We start from the raw sequence: 22,023 nt of genomic DNA on the forward strand, positions 1-22,023 counted from the left end.
ATAATAAAGGTCTTACCATCACTTGAAGAATCTGTCATGAACCTCCTTGGGCGTCGGCGCTGCCTTTTTTGGACACTTGCTTCATCTCTGTCTGGATGCTGGTGTCCCTCAGCCGCCGACACCGGTCCACAGCTTTGGCGTAGGAATCTATGTTAAGAGAACATTGTGATCCAGTAGTGCAAAAAAAAGAAGAAAGAAAAGCAGTTCCATACAGAGAAAATTATTTATTACATATAGTATAGCAGCAATAGGTTACCTGTACACAGCCATATTTTTTAACTGGATATTTGGCCCAGCTGCTGTTGGGCAAATGGCACGCTGTGATTTGGAGCAGAGCGAGGTGACATGGAGCTCCTGTAGAGCATGAGCAGATAATCCATCTTCTCCTCAAATGTCTCCATCCGGATTCATCTGAAATAACAGATCATACAATTTGTACTGATTGCAAAAATATTTAAAATGTATACAGTCAGTGTAAACATTGAACGTGACAAGATTTCTGCATTGTACCCCAGATACTTTGTAATGGGAGACAAAAGCATCCACAGAAATGCATAGTGTAAAACCAGTACTGCAGCTGTGTAGCAACACATTACGTCCCTTGCTGTATCCTTCACTCAGCTTGACGATAACTGGCTAAAGTGCGTTGCAAGATGGCTGCCTATCTACCTGGACTAAGGATTTTGATTATTTTGGCTTTATTTATGTACTGTACTACACTAATTAAAAAAGACCGAAAACGGATATCTATTTGTAACATAAACAAAAGCATTTTAACATGATTACACAAAACTTACAATGCAACAAAGCAGAAACGTCGTGCACAGCAGCAAACAAAGGGAAAGATTTAAGCAATCCATTTAAAGCCCAACTCTGGCCTCGCCCTTTTGAATGGGAGTGTACTACGGGCCCTTCTATGATAGCATCAAAATCAACATTTTTAAAACACTAAGAAGGCTCGACACAACATGAAACTTTACTCCAAGTCACCTGGGGGCTCAACACATAAACTCAGCATTGAGAACATGGTTTGTGCACAAATAGTTACTAAACAGAAAAGACTTGGAGCAGCTCACTGCATGACTAGCATAGCACAATGGCGGACGACGTTGAAAAACAACTAAAGTTAGTTGTTTACTTCAGCCAAACTTTTATTTTTGGTCAACCTAACAAGACCGGAATATAACAAACCCATACGAGGGAAAGAGTTTAATTAAACCACAAACCTCCCATTACACCCACAACAACAACTCATTAAACTGCAAAGTATTTCGCTTACCTCTCCGTGAGCTGGCCGCGTGGTCCGTCCTGTGGCTTTCTCTTCTTCTAACGGGGGAATCGGTCTGCTCAGAGCAGCGGCCCCCTACTGGTGTGGGGTTGTAACGGTTAGGTTTTCAAACTGAATAAAGAAGTGAATTATCTTAGTTGTGAAAATCGTCCCATTGATAGATTCCTCTTAGTTTAAGTTGTTTCACGAAGACAGTTAAAAAAAAACCGAAGTCAAGCACAAAAGTACTATTTTAAGCTAAATTGATATCAGCCTTAAAATAAATGTTATGCTTTCTTAAATTTTATAAGTCAAATCATTTTGAGTGAATAAATCAAGTGACAAACCATGCTACTTCTAATTTCGAACAACCAAAAAAAACCAAACGGGAACGTTGTTTGAAGGTACGGCGCAACCGCAGGGGAACGTTACCGTTGGTTGGTTCTCTTAACGTTTAGAGAACGTTTATAACCAGGAGGGAACGTTCCCTAAACGTTAGCTTTTGGTTTGGTTCGAACGAACCTTTAGAGAACCAAAAACTAACGTTCCCTAACGTTCCCTAAACGTTCTGTGTTAGTGGGGGTAAACCCTCAGATTCTACATGAACGCAGCACCATGTCAAGCGCTGTTGCCATGGAAACGTGACTCTGTGGCTGGATCCAAGGAAAAAAGCCACCAAGGCTCAACAAATTATAAGTCCACACAATGGAGACTCCTGACAATAATGCAGAAACAAGCTTGAATATAAAAATAACTGTCATCCGTGGAAATAACCTGGTAAGCTCGTTCAAAGTTGGCTAGCTAGTGTATTAAAAGTGACGAACTTCACACAATTGCTAGCCAACTAGCTAACGTTAGCTAGCTACCTTGATTTAACTACGTAGCGTTAGCTAACCAACGGTTAGAGCAACAGAAGTGCGCTTAACGCGCGTTGTAGAATGTGCATTTTATCTTTAAGTTTAACGTTAGCTAGCTAACGCTAGTTAAATAAACCAAAACGACAAAAATTTAAAAGCAAACAACATTGTTTAATAATGTGCCTCAATGCCACTAGGGAAGGGATTCTTAATGTTAGACACAAAAATTAAATGATTAACTTTAATTGTTTAAATTAATCTTTATTTAATTTCGTAAAGACTTAACATTAGTTAGGGTTGCTATTAGCTAGCTAGTATTACTTGAAATGTAAAGCCAGCCAATTGATGCGTTCAAGGTTTTGTCAGGGCAGTCTTTCGTAGTGACTTCATTCAGGATCCTAGTGGCCTGAGTGAGGATCCTGGATGTTTTTTTCTAACTTTAACATAATAAAAACTTTTGGGTCAAATGACTGGTATCGGATCAGGGGCAAATAATGTTATTGATGTTATTATTCTGTTTTTTTTTTCTTTTCAGCAAGGCAAAAAAGTAGACAGCTTCCAGAGTTTTCTGCAGGTTGAAGTGGATGGAAATGTGCTGGAAGAGTCAGATAAGAAGCAGGTTGACCCAGTGGAGCAGCGTGTTGACTATGACTTTGCCTGCATCTTCCACTGCCCCAATAACACTCAGGCTCTCAGTGACATCGCCAATAAACCCATCATATGTAAGTTGAGTTTTAAAATGTTGTTCTGTCTCTTGATATATGACATAACTGATACAGTTTCTGAACATGTAGTTTCACTCTGTCACTTATCTAAATTAAATTGGCCACCTGCATCTCTCTGTTAGCCACACATATCTGGTTCTGTCCAAATGATACACCTACAGGAAATTGGTACACTTTTAAGAATGATGGCAATACTTCCATGGAAAGAGATGGATACTTCCATCTTGGTGCGTGTGCATTTAAGTCCATGTGGCTGTTAAAAATATAATGTAATTGAACTGAATTATTGTACGTTTTTGTTGCACTGGCTAGATATTTTAATTTATTTTTGCTGTTGTGTTTCAGAAGAACTTGCTTAATTGTGAAAATAGCCTTCAAACTTTAAAATTACCAGATTTTACAATTTTGTTGTTAGTCTATGGTGAAATAGATGACAGGTTTGTCAAACAATAGGTATACTGCTTTGACACAGCAGATTAGTCCCCTGAATCACCAACATAATTTGAGTACTGTGACAAGTCTACTTGAGCTTAGACTGAAACAATTATCACTAACTAATTCAATTACACTGCTGCTCATTTCCTCACTGGTGACCAAACAGAGAAGAAGACTTGGAGTTTTCATGGCCGTCAGTACAGCCCTTAGTTTTCACAGCACTGTTTAAAGTGAATTATTTTGTTGTGTCCAGTGACGGTGAGAGAGTTCCTGCCTGAGGAGAAGAAAGTTGAGGCAAAGACACCAGTGCTGGGCCAAGCTGTGGTTGACCTACTGCCGCTGCTACAAGGTACAGTTGTACCTGTCAGAAATCTTTTGTTTTTATATTGTAATATGACAATATGTGTTTTGATTTTGTCCCGCCCTCAGGAAATGATGTACGCAAGACAGAGATAATAACAAACTGACCTGAATGCATAGAAACAGATCATCCAGACTCACTTCTATTTATCATGGGGGATTGTAACTCCTGCCGACTGGCTAAATCATTACCCACATTTCAACAGTACCTTAAATGCACCACCAGGGGCAGCAACACTCTTGATCTGTGTTACGGTAATGTGAAAAACACATATAAAGCAAGGAAAAAAATCCCCTGAGCACTGCTGACCACAATGTAATATACCTCATACCTGCCTATAAAACCCAGTTACAACGGGGGGGGGTTAAAGAAAACAGTAAAGCAATGGGACAGCTCATGTACCAAAACCTTTTCAGGACTGCTTTGAGTATACTGATTGGCAGGTTCTAACTCAAGCAGCTAGTCTGGGGACCACAGATGTAGTGACAGAATACATCAAATTCTGTGAAGAAAACATTTTACCCTCAAAGACAGTTAAAATATTTTCTAACAGTAAACCTTGGATTACAAAAGAACTCAAAACAGCAATCAATGAAAAGAAAATAGCGTTTATATGTCAGGAAACAACAGAATCAAAACTCAAAAGCAGCCAAAAGAGTGTATAAGGAAAAGGTGGAAAAGCTCTTTCAGAATGGCAATGCTAGGGAAGCATGGAAGGGTGTTAAGATACTGTCCTCAATACCAACTGCAATATTCACTGTCCCACTGCAAAAAGACCAACTGACTTTGCTGAATAACTCAACTACTTTTACTGCGGATTTCAACAGAGCAACCACTCGACAGAGAGGAAGTCACTTAGGGCGAGTTCTCAGTTAAGTCATTATCTGCAGCAGAAGTTGTAATTCAGAGGGAGGGTGTAGGAAAGTCTTTCAAGAGAGTTAACTCCAGCAAAGCACCTGGCCCTGACAATATATCAGGTCGCCTACTGAAAACCTGCTAAAGGCAACTCTCAGAAATTTTCTGTGAGCTCTTTCATTGCTCACTAGCACAGCATCCCGTCCCTGCCCTCTGGAAGGCTTCCATCATCTGTCCCGTAGCCAAGAACAGCAACCCCACCTGCAATAATGACTTTTCCCCAGTTGTCCTGACTTCAGTATTGATGAAGAGCTTTGAAAGGCTCATTCTCACTAAACTTCAGGTGGAGGTGAGTGGCTCTATTGACCCACTTATATTTCCCACAGGAAGAAAAGAGGCTTTATTGATCACAAGCTGACTTTTAAAAGCAACACAGACTGCATCTTCGAGAAATGCCAACAATACCTGTACTTTCTTCGGAAGCTACGACGACTGCAGATCAACAAGTCAATACTTTTGTCATTTCATAACTGTTCATCCAATCCACCCTCACTTTCAGCATATTGGCATTGTTTGCTTCCCTGACTGAGTTGACCAAATGTCCCCTCAACAGAATCATAAAAATGAGCGGAAAGATCATTGGACAACCCCAGTCCACTCTCACAGCCATATTTAAGAAACAGGCCATCAGGAAAAGTAAACTCATCATATCTGACCCCACCAATAATCTCAACAACCATCTGTTACCTTCAGGGAGGAGATTTTGTTCCCTTCCCCTACGATCCAAATGAGCCATGTCCACCTTTGTGCCAGCATCCATCAGACTGTTGAACAAACAATACCTCCCCCCCATCGATTGATCCAGACTCTGACCTATTCTCCCTATCCAGCCCTCCACTCCTACCCTCAAGGTTTTTAGTTTCTTTTAGTAATTTAGTATAGAGCATTCATTTATTCTCTGGTATGATTAATATGGATGATGTATTGTTTAATGTTGTGTTTGAATGTGCCTGACCACAAATAAAGTTCCCTCACAGGAAGAATAAAGTTCTTTTGATTTGATTGATTTGACTTCAAAGACCTTTCCTACAGGGCAGGACTTTCACCGCTGGAATGATTTTCTCTTTTGTCTTCAGGTCAGTGCAGCTTCTCATCAACAGTCCCACTGAACCCTGTGACCTCCCTGGAATCCAGCTCCAAGGTGGGTTGGTTATAATGACATAGCAATAATATCATTCACTTATTGTCAGGGGCAGTGGTCTTTATCTACGACGTTGCATTTCCAGGATTGCTTAGGTGCATCAAATTGGCATTTAAACTCCGATGGATTTATGAGGACTATGGTTAACTGTTCCCCAGATCTCTGCAGGATAAATCCAGACAGCTAGCTAGACTATCTGTCTAATCTGAATTTTTTGTTGCACGACTAAATCAACTTTTGTATAAAGTATACATGTACCACCATAATAAGTTCTTTCCTGAGGCTTTTTTGCAGAAGCACTGTCTGTTCCGCCCAAGACAATTGTGATTGGTTGAAAGAAATCCCAATAAACCAAAGCATGTTCTTCTCCCATCCCAAAAATGCTGTGTGGCCCCCGCTCCGCTGCTCTGTGGGCCGCTTATACCCTAAATACATGGTAGTTGTTTCTTCCAGATTTCTTAATCAGTGAATATTCTACAGTCACAGAACAGCCTGAATGTGGAGACAGCAGTTAGAGCCAGACAGAAGCAGGTGGCCAGCCAAGTCATTTTAAAGTTGCAGAGCAAGGTAATCCCATCAAATCACTAGGGCTGGGACAGTTTTAGTTTGGGTGATTATTTCAATTTAATTAAATTTTATTTAAATAGCGCTAAATCACAACAACAGTTATCTCATTGTGCTTTTCATAAAAGAGCAGGTCTAGATCGTACTCAGTGATGTTGTGATGACCTCCAACATGTTAGAAATTCTTTATTAGGAATAATCCCTTGAGATGTGACATCTCGTTTTTGAGGGGGTCCCTAAAGGCAAAGAAAATATACAGTATATTCACATTTAGACAAGACAATTAACAAAACAGCTTGAGGGGAATAATAAAAAAATAAAAATAAAAACATACACCCCAAACATACGCACATACTGACAAACAAAAACAAAAGCTCTCCATCACACCAAAATCACCCATATCCTTCCCATTCCAACCAATAAATATTAAACAAAAAAAACAAAAAACAGTTATAGTTAATAATAATAACAGTTTGAGAAAATAAATAAAATATACATATAGTATGTACAAATATACACACATAAATATACATGCGCACGTACGTTTACACAGTTACTTACAAATATATTCATATATACACACACATAAATACATGCATACATACTGTACATGTACATACATATAAACAAACAAAAACATTTAAAAATAAATAAATAAATAAAAATAAATGTCACCAAGTAACACCTTTTACTGTCATATAGAAAAGCTACCCAGGCCTCTAATCACACCTGCTCACAGTGGGCTGCAGTGCAGGTATCGCAACCATATCTTTTGGCATGTAACAACAATCGTGGACTAAAGGCCAGGATCTTTAAATATTGGCTGTTTTTAGACCAAAACCAAAATGGCTCAAAACTTTCCCACCAGTGTTTAAAAAAGCAATCTGAACATCAGAGCAAGAAACCTGGCACATTTTACAGCATTTTACTTAATTGTGGCATTTGCGGAAAATGTACTGAAACAGTTTATGAGAACAACATGAATGTGCCTTATAATTTCAACCCCTATAGCCGCCTACCCTGGATGTGTGTGTTAGTGTGTCGAATCCAGTGCTGTCTGAGGCTGAACTCTCAGCCTCCAACCTGCTGAGGGTAACCGTGGAGACAGCCTACTCCATCCCTGAGTCATGGATGCTGCAGTCTGGCCCTGCCCCCACTCCCTGCATGTTCACTGCTGCCCTGGAAGTCCCGCTTGATGCACAAGTGAGTGTTAAACTGTGCTCTTCATGTAGTTTCTTTAAGCTATTTTATTAAACAGAACCAATGACCGCCATATCATATTTAGTTTGTACCTTTTTAATAAAAACATTTTAAGTAAAAACATTTTAACCTGTCATGATCTTAAGGTTTATGCTGTACAATTAGCAGTGTTAAATTAAAATGAAACATAAAACAAATGCTGCCCCATTCTGACCAACTTCAAATCTGAATCGTTCCTGAAGGAAGGGTTTTAACGTTGTGGCTGTTCAATTCCTCTGACTCCCAGAAAGATCAGGTGCTGCTATTCTGTGAGGGGCAGTTGAAGGCAGGGGGGCAGAGGGAGGAAGTCGGCCGACAGAAGAAGAGGCCCCATCAGGCCTTGCTGGTCCCAGGGAACATTTTCCTGCCTGCTGCCTTTTTCAAGGCAGAGTCCATGGAACAGGAGGACGGTGAGCTGATTGGCTTGGAGGTAACTGCAAACGTGGCCTGCACTTGCTGCCAATTGTGTTAGCTGGAATTTTATTTTTTATTTAACTTTGATTTAACCAGGTAGGCAGTTTTGCAACAATCACCTGGCCAAGAACAGCATAAGCAGGACAACGTGCAGTTTCACATTCAATACAATACAGGAATACAGAATACAAAAGGCTATATAAAGTGCAGATTAACTAGGCATTACAAAGGCAGTGCAAAGTAAGGTGAAAGGAAGATGAAGGATATGCGAAAGTGATATGGTAAAAACAATATATAATGAATAATATACACGAATAGGCAGTCTATAACACTGCTAAGCTGTAGTGTAGAGCCAAACAAAACAAAACAGGAACAGTTAGTGCAAATTATGATCTAGTTAGTGGTGTTGATTCAATTCTAACGCAATATGTATGACTAGGCAGTCAATGTAAATGCTGAAATGTAGTGAAGAGTCAATATACAGTTAGTGTAAATTGTGGTCTGGTTAGTGAAATAGGTCAGTAATAACACAGTTAACCAGAATAGTCAATGTAGATGTTGAATGTTGTGAAAAGTCAATACAGAGCAAATAGTGGACTAGGTAGTGATGTAGCTCAAACATGTGAGGCAGTTATTAGAGAACCCAAGGTAGTTGAGTCCGTCGATGAGAGTACAACGGTTAACAGAGTCGAAGGCCTTGGACAGATGTAGACTGCTGCACAGTAATGCTTTTTGTCAATGGCAACGGTGATGTTGATTATGACCTTGAGGGTAGCTGTGGTACAGCCATGACCGGCACGGAAGCCAGATTTTGTCGCAGAAAAGATACGGTGGCATTCAAGGTGGTTGGTAATCTGTTTATTGACCAAGCTTTCGAGGACTTTCGAAAGACAGGGTAAGATAGATATGAGTCTATAGCTGTTTGGGTCAAGGGTGTCTCCCCCTTTGAAGAGAAGGATGACTGTGGCGGACAGTTTGAACAAGTTGGTAATAGGGGAAGCGATAATATTTGCCAATAATTTTAGGAAATTGGAGTCAAGGTTGTATAGCCCAGCTGATTTGTATGGGTCCATAATTTGCAACTCCCTCAGCATGTCAGCTGTCAGGATAGGGTAAAGGAGAAGCGTGGCGGGGGTAAGGCCTTGGTGCATTGATAGATTTTGCAGTATGGCACATTACTGTCACTAACTATGAAAATATGAAACTATATGAAAGTTAGGGATGTCTAATGAAGGCCTTTTTATTTAATAGGTATGACCAGACTTTAAAAGAAAACGCCAGTAATTTGACACACAAACTTAGCTAGTGACTAATAATATGAGAAGTTTAAGTGCCTTAAAAATAGTAAAAGTAGGAAATGTAAATTGCCCATAGTAGCATATGTTATACTGTTGAAAATTGAAAAACAATAAAAACATTGAAAATTATTCAAATAACTAGTTACACAGCGCTGAAAGTCTCAATGTTCCTACAGGACTGGGAGTTTCGTAATGAGGCAGAGACCATAAAGAACAGGGTGAGCTGGGACACAGAGACGTGCTGCTTCCTGGATGTAGGAGGAACTGCCAGGTCAGCTACACACACAGCTCACCCCTCCTCCTTTCTGACCATGATGCTACCTGTTGGCCGTTACTTTTACAAGATTAGTCTAGAATGATCAGTCATCATTTTCTTGGGGCTGTGTCTGGACTTTGAGTAATTTCAGGACTATAAAACTGGGTTTCCTCATTCATTGCATTTCAGGCCAAATGGAAAGGAAATCAGGGTGTCGCCGATCTTTTTACTAATTGGTGCCTTCCAAGACATCAGGCCCATGCAATACAACTGGGATTCTGTGTAACTCTGAAGTTAAACAGGTTTTATGTTTAGAATAACTGTCAAATCCCTGTGAAGAAAACTGGTTACTGCAGCAACAAATAATTGCTTAGGAAAGATGCATGAGTTATAGCAAAACCAAAATAAACATACATAGAAGAACACAAGAATGTTTGCGAGTGTATTGCAGTTTTCGGTGTGTAAAAATCTGAAAATATGTGTATCAATATTTAGGCTGCGGCAGAAGATCGCTGAGAGCAGGCTGTGGCCGGTTGAGATAATGAGGCCGTTGGCTCCGCTGACAAAGGCAGCAGAAATCAAGATGGTGAGGGAGCTTTGTTATCAAACAATAGGTTCAGAAATGTCCCCTCTCTGTACTGACCCTGCAGTGTTAGGCCTTAGCTTGAACAAAATTTAAGAAGTGAGGGGAAAAGTGGTGTTGTGTGTGTGTGTGTGTGTGTGTGTGTGTGTGTGTGTGTGTGTGTGTGTAGCAATCTGAGGAGAACCCCGAGATCCCCTTCCACGGTGTGGCATTTGTGGACATGGGGCGGCTGCTGTATCCTGGAGTCAGCCGCATCCGAGGAGCATACAGCATTCAGCCCTTCTCCGAGGCTGAGTTGCTGAAAAAGGTAACACAAATATACACATCTAATTTGCTCTACTTTTTGTTCATTATTAATAGTTGTCAGAGATAAATAACGAAATACAAATACTTTGTTACTGTACTCAAGTAGATTTTTCAGATACTTTTTACTTTACTATTTATTTATGTGGCGACTTTTTTCTTTTACTCCTTACATTTTAACACAAATATTGGTACTTTCTACTCCTTACATTTTACATTATTGACTTGTTACTTTAGTTTTGTACAAAAGGTCGTCATGTCGGAGAATAGCGCGGACACGCGCCTCACACCGTGAGCGGGCACGCCACACAGAGAGAAAAATGAGAGAAAAGAAAAAGAACGGAGCCCCCCTGGGGTCAGCTGAGAAAAGGATTCATAACAATCTGTGCTCAGGGATTTATAAACGTGAGCAAAATAGGAAAGATATTCTATATATATTCTTACCTTAATTATAACTTGTCTCCTCCTAGTTGTATTACAGCACCTACTGTTAAAACATAAGTTTGGAGACACTACCTTATCTAATCATTAAATTAACAGATATTTTTGTGTCTGTGTTGTAGTTTATATACGTCTAAGCACCGCTGGCTGCGGCTAGAGACCAGCCTTATTTCTTCAGGTTGGAAGATTGAAGGTTGAAAAATGAGTTTGTAGCTCATTGTCAACGATGTTAGGAAAGATGTCATTTGTGATTTAATGTAATTTTGCTATAAAGTAATTGATCCCAGAAGTTTGAATCTGTGAATATCTTTCCTACTTTGCTCACGTTTATTAAGATTAGGAATCCGTGCGCACAGTTTTTTATGTAGCCTGTATGGTAGCCTTTACAATGCTATTTATTTATTTGCAAAAAACACACACACACGCACACACATTTGTCTTGTTTGATTGTAACGAAACATCAAAAGAGAGTTGTCTTTGTCTGCGTTTTAACAGACACACCTGTGGCCAAGTTGGAAACCAGAACCAGCTTTAAATACAGTCCTAATCTAGTCCTCACTAACAACTTTCAAATCATTTGACTGGAGTTAACATTATTATTGTTTGAGTCATCAATTCTGAATTCAACCTAATTGTCAATACAGTAAGCTACTGTACGTTGCACGAGACACCTCGATAGATTCCCATCATCCTTGTCCTTATCTGAGATAGATGTTCGAGATAGTGGACTATGCATCAAGAATGACTCCCGGCCAATGTGGCGCGTAATTCTAAAATATATATAAATATAGAGAACTTCTTAATTAATGTCAGTTTAGTCATCCATATTTTATCCTTTATTTTCTTTCCAGAATCCATATTGGAGCACACACACGTATGTAGATTCCTTTAAATGTTAAGGGGAAGATTAAAAAAGAGAAACTGGATCTTTGAATTCTCACAGAATCACAATTAAATTAATATCTTCAGTCAGAATCCTATTAACCTGGAGTCCCAGTCTCTGTCATAATAATCATATATGTGATGTTGTAGGCCTGTTGGCAGACATCCATTTAAAATTTAACCAATGCCATATAAAGAGCCTTTTTCTCCATGTTCAGATTCTCCATGTTTTTACCAGAGTATTTTTTAACACAAGTATCTGTACTTCTACTTGAGTACGGGAAGTGAGTACTTTTGCCATCTCTAAAAGTTGTTGATCTGTGTCTGTATCAACTGGATTAAGGACAGTATCATATAATATCTACCAGGAATGACCTACACATATGGAATTTGCTTTTTAAAGTAACACACTTTATTCAAGTCATAATCTTGTACTTACTGTAAAGGCCAAGCGGAGTGTCAGTGTGTTAAAAGAGCTGGCCAAAGCTGCAGCCAACCAGGCCAAAGCTGCTGCTGCTGCCTTAGCTGGAGCCTCTAATAAGGCAAAGGCAGGGAAGAACTTGGATGGAAGGGGATCAAAGGATTCCAAGGAGCCAGCTAAAAAGGTTTGCAAGGTTGTGATGGTTAGAAAAGATGACTTTTTACATGAAATTTTAGTCAAAGTTTCCAGAGGCTTTGAAAATCATATAATTCAACTTGAGCAATACCCAGTTGTTGTTTTTTTATCTCACAGAAATTGAAAGTCTTTAAACTTTAAATATAAGTTGTGTTTGTTAAGGCTGGACACTAATGTAACCTGTTTTCATTATTGCAGCAACCTGGTAGTCAGAGCAGAATGGCCCTTGTTGACATTGTCGCCGACAGCGTGTCCGAAACTGAGCTGCACGACAATACCGAGGGAAATGTAAGCTTCCACTAAACAACACAACTCTGTACAGTAATAAACAGTAGGCATCATTTACGAGAAGCTGTGGTTGTGGTTACAGTCAAATACAGATCCAGTGGGAGCAGCAGCAAAACAAACTCTTATTGTAAAGTACATTCTTAATACTGTAATGTAATGTAAACCTTTATCCAGTCTAAATGCTTGCTGATTTTGGAAATCCTCTAGCATATTAACACCTCGTTCCTGTTAATGGCAGATGTATGTGGAGGCCAAAACTTATATTATCATTGAGATAGCCTTGGAGAAACCGCTGGTACCCAAAACATCTCCAGAGGAGCTGTCAAGAAGGTAATGTGTTTCGCATCAAACCCTCCCAAACTTCTTGGTCTTCTTCCTCTGCACCCTGTGACAGTGTCCCCCCCGGCTCTGCTGGCCCAGATGCATCCCAGTCGTTGTCATAAGACTGTCCGTGACTCTCATACAGATTATACAAAGCCCAGTAGGTCAGAACCAGAGATCTCACCGGTCGGACATCGCCCACCAGACGGTCTGCGGCGGCGAGTTTGCAAATCGTGAATGTTCTGGAACACAAACAGTCCACAGCACACATGTTTTGGTGTGTAATCATGGTTGCTAAAGTTCATGTACTTTATATAGCGTATAGTAAATACTGACTGCGACGCTGAACACATGTAAATGTTAGCTAACGTTACCAGGAAACTTAACTTACCCTTTTGTGTCGGCGAACAACCGTCATGTCGACGTCTGAACTCCGTCAGAATTCCCAAGTTCCCGTTTTTTTAGCGGTGATTTTTGTTGCTTCCTTCATTTCTTTGAAAAAAAAATTTCTTTTGGGCCGCGGCCAGTATGCGACGTGCTGTTGTAGTTGCGTGAAATTATTTATCACGCTTGCTATGGGACCAGCCAGCTGAGGCTTTTCTCAATCTGCAATGGAAAAGGACGAGAGGGCCCGGCCCAGGGGGACCGAGCCGAGGCGAGCGTTCCAGCAGTGGAAAAACCCATTGTTGATCGGGTTTTATTGGGGATGCGTCTTGCAAAATTTGGTCGAGCTTTTAAAATTAGGGGCTGTCAGAAAAATTTTTAACTTTTATTAAAAAAAGCTTTTTCCCATTTAAAAAGGGACCCTTTATTTGTGACAGTTTACAACAAATTTTTGCCACGTTGCATTGGTTGCTTTTTTTCTGGGCGAGAAGGGCAAAAGTCTATTTTCCTTTAGGGGGAAGGGTTTGACCCCCCCCGACCTTTACTTTCCCCAGGTCCCAAACAGAGCAAAGAGTAACATGAACAGTTTACAGTTGCACACACACCACCAATATATAATAATATATAATTTTATATATGCACACACACACACCCTATATAATATAACATACTAAATACATACAGTTTGTCAAACATATAGTACTAATATAAATAAATAAACAAAATTAAAACATTTTTATAAATGCTTTTTTTTTTTGCCCCCCTTTTTTAAACTCAAAATCATGATTTTTCTTGTACACAAAGGTTATTTCATTGCGGTTTTTTGGGGGGAAATGAGGACCCAAAGCAGAGACAGGCAAGTAGGCAGGAGAGTAATCCAAACACAAAAAGGGATCCAATAATACAAAAACAAGGTCCAAAAATCCAAATCTCAAAATACTCAAAGATTCCAAGGAGAAAACCAAAAACAGGAACAAAAAAACTGGGAAGACGGAGCACAAGGATGCAAAAGGAAGACTGCACCAACAGGAACACCACATGATGGACACACAGACTGACAAAACAATCAGACAAGAGAGGAGGGAAGCACAGACATTAAATACACAAGGTAATGAGGTAACAAGAGGCAGGTGACAAGCGGGCAGGGAAGCAGGTGGAAACATTAGGTAATCACAAGAGCGGGAAGAAAGAAATTAAACTAAAGACGGGACAACACAAAAACCAGACTTCAAAATAAAACAAGAAACAGAGCATACAGACACTCAGGGGAACACAAGACCGGGGAGAAAACAAGACACAAACACAAGACAGGTTAAAAATAAAAAAGAAGGAGGAATGGAATCCAAAGCAAAAACCCCAAACCACAACATATTTCTCTCAAATATTGTTAACAAAACTGTCTAAATCTGTGTTAGTGAGAATTTCTTCTTTGCCAAGATAATCCATCCACCTCACAGGTGTGAAATATCAAGATGATGATTAGACAGCCTGATTATTGCACAGTTGTGCCTTAGGCTGGCCACAATAAGGCCACTTTAAAATGTGCAGCTTTACTGTATTAGTGGGGTCTGGGAGGGGTCCAAAATCCAGTCAGCATATATATATATATATATATATATATATATATATAATACACACACACACACACACACACACACACACACACAGACTCTCACAAACAGACACACACACAATGAACCACACACCACTGTATTGTTGTTTACTTGTTGCTTTCTCTGCACGGGTGTGTGCTCCTGCAGGCAGTGCTGGACTTCCACAGGCAGGTTGACAACGTGGTGAGCCATGTTTCGGACCAGTATGAGGAATTGTTTGGATCAAGATGCAAGCCATCTGGAGACTGCAGCCGGGAGCAAAAAAAGGTTCAGCTGATGGGAGCGCTCAACGTCTCTGCGAGATACTTTACCTTTAAGGAACAGATGAAGGTCAGAGCAACTGCTCAAATTCTTGGAGGATAGATAAACTAGTAGCCTAGTTATTTTTTTAAACAAATGTTGATGTTTCTGGTGAGTAGCAGGCAGTGGTGAGGATTGTACGTGACAAGATGCAGCAAACAGAGCCATTTACTGACCCTCAGGAGCTAAAGACTTTTGTCAGCAAGCTTTATGTCTACCTGGTGGATGAAATGCACATAGCTCTCAACAAGGTAATACACACTCATACACATACACACATACACACATACATACATACATACATACATACATACATACTTACATACATACATACATACATACTTACATACATTTTTACTTTTATCCTCTCCTCACCAGATTTATTCAGATGGCGTTGATGATGACTCCTTTAATGAGATCCAGTTGACTTCTTCTCAGCTCAGCCACTTTGCCAGAGAGGCTCAGCTTACTGGGGATTATCAACAGGCTGTACAGTACTACCAAGAGGTACAATATAGCATACAATAGCACTTTATTTTCTAGTACTGCTGCTCTATACTCATAGTAAATGAGGTAAAGAACTTGCTGAAACACCCCCAAAAAATATTTTGGACTATGAAAAAAGCTTTATAAACAAAGCAGGGTTGACAACCAATCACAGACGTCCATTTAGCCACTCTATTCAGACCTATAAATTAGCTGTCATAAATATGCCTTCAAGTGTTGTACACACTAGCTTCCGTTTGTCTATTATCCTTGGAGCATATCAGTGTTTTTGTGTGTTTGTTGTGTCAAGTGGCCATAATGACTCTGGCTGGTAAAATAGCTATGGCCACTGTATTTTGTATTTGTTTCCCTGCAGCTGGTGGTGAGGTACCCAATGGAGCCCTCCCACAAGTTTGAGTGGGGAAGCCTTTACATGCAGACTGGAGACTACATGAAGGCTAAAGAGTGTTACCATGACGCTGTGTCCATCCAACAGGCACATCAACCCAGGTTAGAAATACTCTAGTAACACTGAAAACATATATATATATATATATATATATATATATATATATATATATATATATATATATATATATATATATTAGTAGCTCAACACTGAAATCCTGTGTCTGTATATCTATATATCATTGAGAATAAAATAAATGCCAGGTGCCTATTGGTATTGTATAACAGGACACCACACAAAGTTCCAATTCCCCAGTTCTTTGCTCCTAATCAATAGTAATAACATAACAACAACGTTAATAGTTAAACACTCAAATTCATTAACTTTACTTCCTGCCATGATGTTCTTCACCCCCACCTTATCACTTGTCTATAGCTAGAGGTGTCAAATCACTTGTCATTTTGTTCATTTAAGACTGTGTGAGACTATAACTTTGCACCACAACCAATACGAAAAGAAAAGGTAGATTCAGGGGCAGCCCACCATTGGAAGGGGACTCAATGGTTTAGTTTAAACGAGCAGCCAAATAATCTGATGTAGGCAAAAAAAAGTGAACTGGGATGTCAGGACCTGTGTGTATTCTCTTGTTTCTCCAGCCTGTTGATGTGTGGGGTCTTGGCAGCGATGTTTAAGCATCATGAGGAGGCCCAGACCTTTTTAGAGAGAGCTGCCAGCATGGAACCACTCAATGTGGTGGCCTGGGTGCTGCTGGGTGAGATGAAAGTTTGTTGTTCTACTCACTCCTCACAGCACATACAGGCAGCTAATACCGACACGCTTTGATCAAATATCATATAACATCAGCCTTTTGTCATATGTCACTGTTGTGTCAACCCCAATATGATGAAGGTTCTTGTGAGGTTACAGCTACACAAGGCACTTTGAATGATTTTGTCTATGTGTATTTTTTATTAGTTAGATTTCAGAAAAGATGCATGCTGGGAATAGTATATTCTCATTTTACGTTTCTGGGTCTGCTGTTTAGGTGTGCTCCATGAGAGCCAGAGCGAATCCATCCTGGCTGAGAGGGCTTTCCTGGAGGCCAGAACACAGATGAGGGCAAAAGAAGCAAAGAAGTCAACACTGAGGGAGGAGGAGGAGGATAAAGACAGGGAGAAAAACCAGCGAGAGGAAGAGGAGATGGCCACGCCTGCGTGTGAGTCTGCCACTGTTAAGAAAGGTGAGATGCATGTAATGTCTCTTCAAGTTATGTGTTAGTTATTTCTTGTCACATGAGAAGCAAGCACCAGGAAGCAAACATAAACGCCATTCTTGAAGGGAAAAGCAGGTAAAATAGTAGTGAATGTGGTGATATCTTTATCAGGGATGACTGAGAAAGCCTAATATGGGGGTTGGTTTGTACTGGAAGTGTTTCTGGTTCCAGTTCTCCTGGATCTTCAATGTTGAAACTCAACTCAAATCTTTGACGCTACATAGAGTACATGATGAAACACACTGAGATGCACTAACATTGAAAACATTCAAACAAATCCAAAACATTTTTCATTATTATTAACATTTGCTATAAAATCTCAAATAATAGGAAATGGTGCATTTTCAGTGTAAAAAGGACACGTTCTCAGTTAATAATTGATTGTAGTTTTTGTTTGATTTCTATTTTTGTGAACTTAATTTAACCTATTGGGATAGAAAATCTTAACATGTTAAAATAAAGAATATTGATACACAAAATAACCTATACATTTTTAGATGAACTCTGTTTGCAACAGTCACCTATAAATAAGACTTGTCTAATATCTTCTGTCTGTGAAATGCTCACTCTCATTAGACTTAAGCGCACTTCAACCTAAAGGTCTTTGGTGGTGACTATAGGTACCAAATGCTAACCTGACAATGTTGCTTTCATTTCTCTTAGACCTAGAGTGTGAAGAGCAGGCCTCAGAGGTGCAAGCAAAGCCTCCTGCACAGAGTGTCAGCTCCAGATCAGCTCCAGTTGAAGTCTCCAACATTTACACAGAGACAGTTCAGTTCCTGCTGCAGAACGTTGCCCTAAAGGTAAAAACACACATAGTGGCTGGTGAACCAACTGCACTCACAGTGGTCAAATAGGAATAAAAACAACCCATAATGTACCACCATTAATGATGCTCCAACATCTGGAAAATGACAGCTGTGTGGAAAAGGCATATATTGTGGGAACTAAAACACGTTGTGGAAAAGGGCAATATGAACAGATAGAATATGCTAGTTTTGTTTCTATTATACATTTATTGTACAAAGTATTTATAAAGGCACAATAAAATCAACAATTGCTACTATTGTAAGCAGTAAAGATTCAACTAAAATGACACAACAACATGGCCTTGTTGTGGTTGCTAACAGTTATCAGCAGTCACTGTTTCCCTGTTGTCAGATGGCGGAGCATGCTCTGTCCCTGGAGCTGCTGTGGTCTGCTGGTGGTCGCAGTGTCTCCTATCTTCTTCATCTGGCGCAGCTGCAGCTGCTCAGAGCTGACTACTGCAGTGCCAGCGCCAGCCTCAAGGAGGCGCTGTTACACAGAGAACAGGTACTCACACTTTTTAATTCTGGCTGCAACTCTGAGTAAGGACTGAGTGGAAAATGTGCAGTATGGGTCACTGCTTCTGTTTGCAGCAAAAATTTACATTTAGTTTTGGATTTATGAACTTTTTTCACCCCATTGTTGTATACTTTACTATGTATATACTGTCCTTCTGTAAGGCCTAACCAAAGTCAAAAATGTACTCTTTATTGGTAGTGGCATGTTCATGGATAAAAGACTCGTTTTGGATTATTCTTTTCATGGGCTATAGGGACTCAGTTTATTTCACTGAACAACGTTTTTAGTTACATTTAGCCTGGTAATATTCATTTGATGTGACCATACACGCAAAAGCACCTGATTAAACTAGCATCTCTTCTGAATCCCTGACCTGTTGTCCACCCTGTGAGCAGGATGTGGATGCGTGGGCGCTGAATGGTCACTGTTACTACCTGCAAGGGTTGTTCAGTGATGCCCAAGAGAGCTATGAGCGGAGCCTGAGCTTCCTGCAGATGCCATCAGACGCTCACCTTGTCCTACTCCGCCTGGGATCCATCTATCTCCAGCAGGGGAAGGTCAGATATTGAGACAAGTTTCACTGCTCTCTGATCAGTCAGACAGTTTATTCATGTGTACTGTATCTGATGATGAATCAGCCCCGCCTGTGGCTGTGTCCCATGCATCTTGAAAAACTAGGAACTCTAAAATTACTGTATTATTGCATTCTAGTCATAGTACATTTTTCTACAATAGGAAAAAGTCAAGAACAATGGGTTTTCCTGGACACATTTTAATTTTAATTTACAATTATGATCACGTTGCTATTGTATTGCTACACATGAATTTTTATGTCAATGTGAATGTCATTAAAAGAGCATTGTGCTGTAGAAACCAGGCAGTTATTCTTATATTCCTATTTGACATTGTAAAACAGGTTGTATCAAGCAAGTAACTACAGTGTAATTAAATCTCTTATTCTTATGTTTTTAACTTTCAGTTTGAGCAAGCCAAAGTTGTCTACCTGCAGGCTTGCGAGCAGTCTCCGTCCTGCCTGACCTGGCTGGGCCTGGGAAACGCCTGTTACCGGGTAAAACTCTACCTCCAGAACAATGAAGGAAACCTGGAATTATAATGAAATCCAGGATAGCGCAACTCGCCAAAATGCAACCTAGGTTTTAATAACTCAAGTTAGCAGTTGTTGTTTACGCTATCCGCCATTTTCCCAGTAAGAAATAGGCCATCTCCGAATGCTAATGAAAGGACTCCACAGGAGGAAATGTCAGAAATTTTAAAGTAGTGCCCCTGTACCTCCCATTCAAAAGTCCATTTGACCAAAATATGAGAATATGGTAAATCTTAAAAGTGACGTTTCCATCCTAATTATGCTTTTAAACGAAAGTTTGACTAAGATACATTCACAAAAAGACATTGTGGCGAGAGTTACGGTTTATGTTTGGTTTTGAATAGTCTATATCCTTGACGTTCCACTTTTGGGATTGCTCCGGTGCCTTAGGGAAATCCGCCGGATGCACGTCTTTTTGCTGTTGTCCGTTTCCTTCCGCTTTCTTTGTGTTGCCATTCTAAACTCCGGTCGATTTATGCGGACTGTGGTTAACTGCTCCTCAGATCTCTGCAGGGTAAATCCAGACAGCTAGCTAGACTATCTGTCCAATCTAAGTTTTATGTTTCACGACTAAAACAACTTTTTAATGTAAACCTGTTCCACCAAAACAAGTACCTTTCCGAGGCGATTTTGCAGCGGCTTTGCGCGTTGCTTAGCACCGCTCATGACGATTGTAATGGGTTGAAATGCCAAAAAACCAGGGCACGTTTTTCTCACTGTGGATTAGCCAGACCCTCCTCCGTAGTGCTGTGGAGGAAGGTCTAGCAAAGCAAGACTAGGTTTTGAAAGGCTCCAAAGCAGTCTGATTGTATCTTGTGACATTACTGTGTTAAAGGCAGGGGGTTATTTCGTCACCAAACAGCTGAACAAAGCTCAAGTGACTCTTGATTCTACTGTATATTCACCTCGAAGCTCACGTAAACAAGACAACCGTGGAGCCTTATTTTTTTTAATTTACTTTGTAAAGGCCTTGTTGTGCTGTGCTTATGTGTATCTGTTTGTGTAGCTGGAGGAACTGTGTGTAGCTGAAGAAGCTTTGACTGAGGCCAATCATTTGAACAACCAGAACGCAGAGGTGTGGGCTTACTTGTCTCTGATCTGCCTCAGGGTGAGTGGAGACAGCGCTCTGAAAACACACCAGCTGTTTCCCAGTTCAAGCTCTTCCTCCTTTAAGGGCTATATTTCAAAACAGAAAATGAGCCACCGCTTTCCTCCTATAAATAATCCCAAAAATAACTTAGCCTTTCTTTACCCAAACATGAGTTGCACATCTGGTAAATGGTCCTTATTATCCCATGATCCATTGTTCACAAGACTTTGTCATATTGTTCAGTGAGCCTGGACTTTCAATTTGAGGAGGAAAAGCAAGTTCTGCCTAACCCTCAGCTCCAACGAAGGACACACGTTTGTGGCCTATGTCATTACAGGAAAACAGCCTCTGAACTGGGACACAGTTCAACACAGATTCACTTTTCCACTGTCTGCAACTGGATTTTTCGAGGCCCGCAGAGACCTGAACTAACCATGTAATGAACCTTTTGTTTTCAGTCTTGTAGACAAGAGGAAGCAGAGCTGTTTTATAAATATGCAAAAAGGGTGAGTTAGTTTTGTGTTTTTATTCATTTAAAGTAGTACTGGGACCAGTTCTGGATTTATTGTTAATATTAATATTAATTCATGTTAATATTATAATATTGATAATGCTTGATTTATTGTTAATTACAAATTGTATTTATTGTAATTGATAAATTGATTTATTTATTGATAATGCTTGATTTATTATCAATTACAAATTGTATTTATTGTAATTGATAAACAGCAAGTACATCTACAATTCATTTCTTTCAGTGTAACACTGAAAGAAATAAATTGTCGATGTAAAAATATTAACAAATAATATATTGGTCCCAGATCTTTTTAGAAGTCATACCTCTGTTTTCATTTTTCATAAAGAAACTCCCATCTATCAAAAAACCTTTTTTCTTTTCTTTGTGTACAGTTCAACCTGCAGAAGGAGTCACTCTTCAAAGAGTTCAATGACCTGAAGGATCAGCTCCGCTTCACTCATCTGGAGTCATGCTTTGGAACAAGCTCATAAATCATTTGACCAAGTACATTTCATACACACACACACACACACAAACGCACACAAAGACATTTTATTGTATTTTCAACATTTAACACTTCTTGTGGAAATGAAACACGGCCAGCTCGGATTCCG

General features: G+C 39.8%; 1 protein-coding gene across 1 annotated transcript; it reads left to right on the forward strand.

Moving 5' to 3' along the window:
- The first annotated feature begins 1,866 nt into the window (after positions 1 to 1,866).
- Positions 1,867 to 21,925, forward strand: LOC116692019 (cilia- and flagella-associated protein 70). The gene is made up of 27 exons (XM_032519991.1): positions 1,867 to 2,044; positions 2,660 to 2,846; positions 3,538 to 3,633; positions 5,637 to 5,701; positions 6,182 to 6,268; positions 7,277 to 7,468; positions 7,752 to 7,934; positions 9,393 to 9,487; positions 9,968 to 10,058; positions 10,225 to 10,362; positions 12,128 to 12,286; positions 12,496 to 12,585; positions 12,824 to 12,915; positions 13,805 to 13,901; positions 14,991 to 15,233; positions 15,323 to 15,454; positions 15,582 to 15,710; positions 16,066 to 16,199; positions 16,755 to 16,870; positions 17,144 to 17,338; positions 18,035 to 18,174; positions 18,533 to 18,685; positions 19,093 to 19,254; positions 19,677 to 19,766; positions 20,809 to 20,910; positions 21,351 to 21,398; positions 21,802 to 21,925. The coding sequence occupies exons 1-27, from the start codon at positions 1,973 to 1,975 to the stop codon at positions 21,898 to 21,900; spliced, it is 3,387 nt and encodes a 1,128-aa protein (XP_032375882.1). The 5' UTR covers positions 1,867 to 1,972; the 3' UTR covers positions 21,901 to 21,925.
- Positions 21,926 to 22,023: the final 98 nt, after the last annotated feature.

The sequence above is a fragment of the Etheostoma spectabile genome, chromosome 1, assembly GCF_008692095.1.
Source record: "Etheostoma spectabile isolate EspeVRDwgs_2016 chromosome 1, UIUC_Espe_1.0, whole genome shotgun sequence".
Taxonomy (NCBI): Eukaryota; Metazoa; Chordata; class Actinopteri; order Perciformes; family Percidae; genus Etheostoma; species Etheostoma spectabile.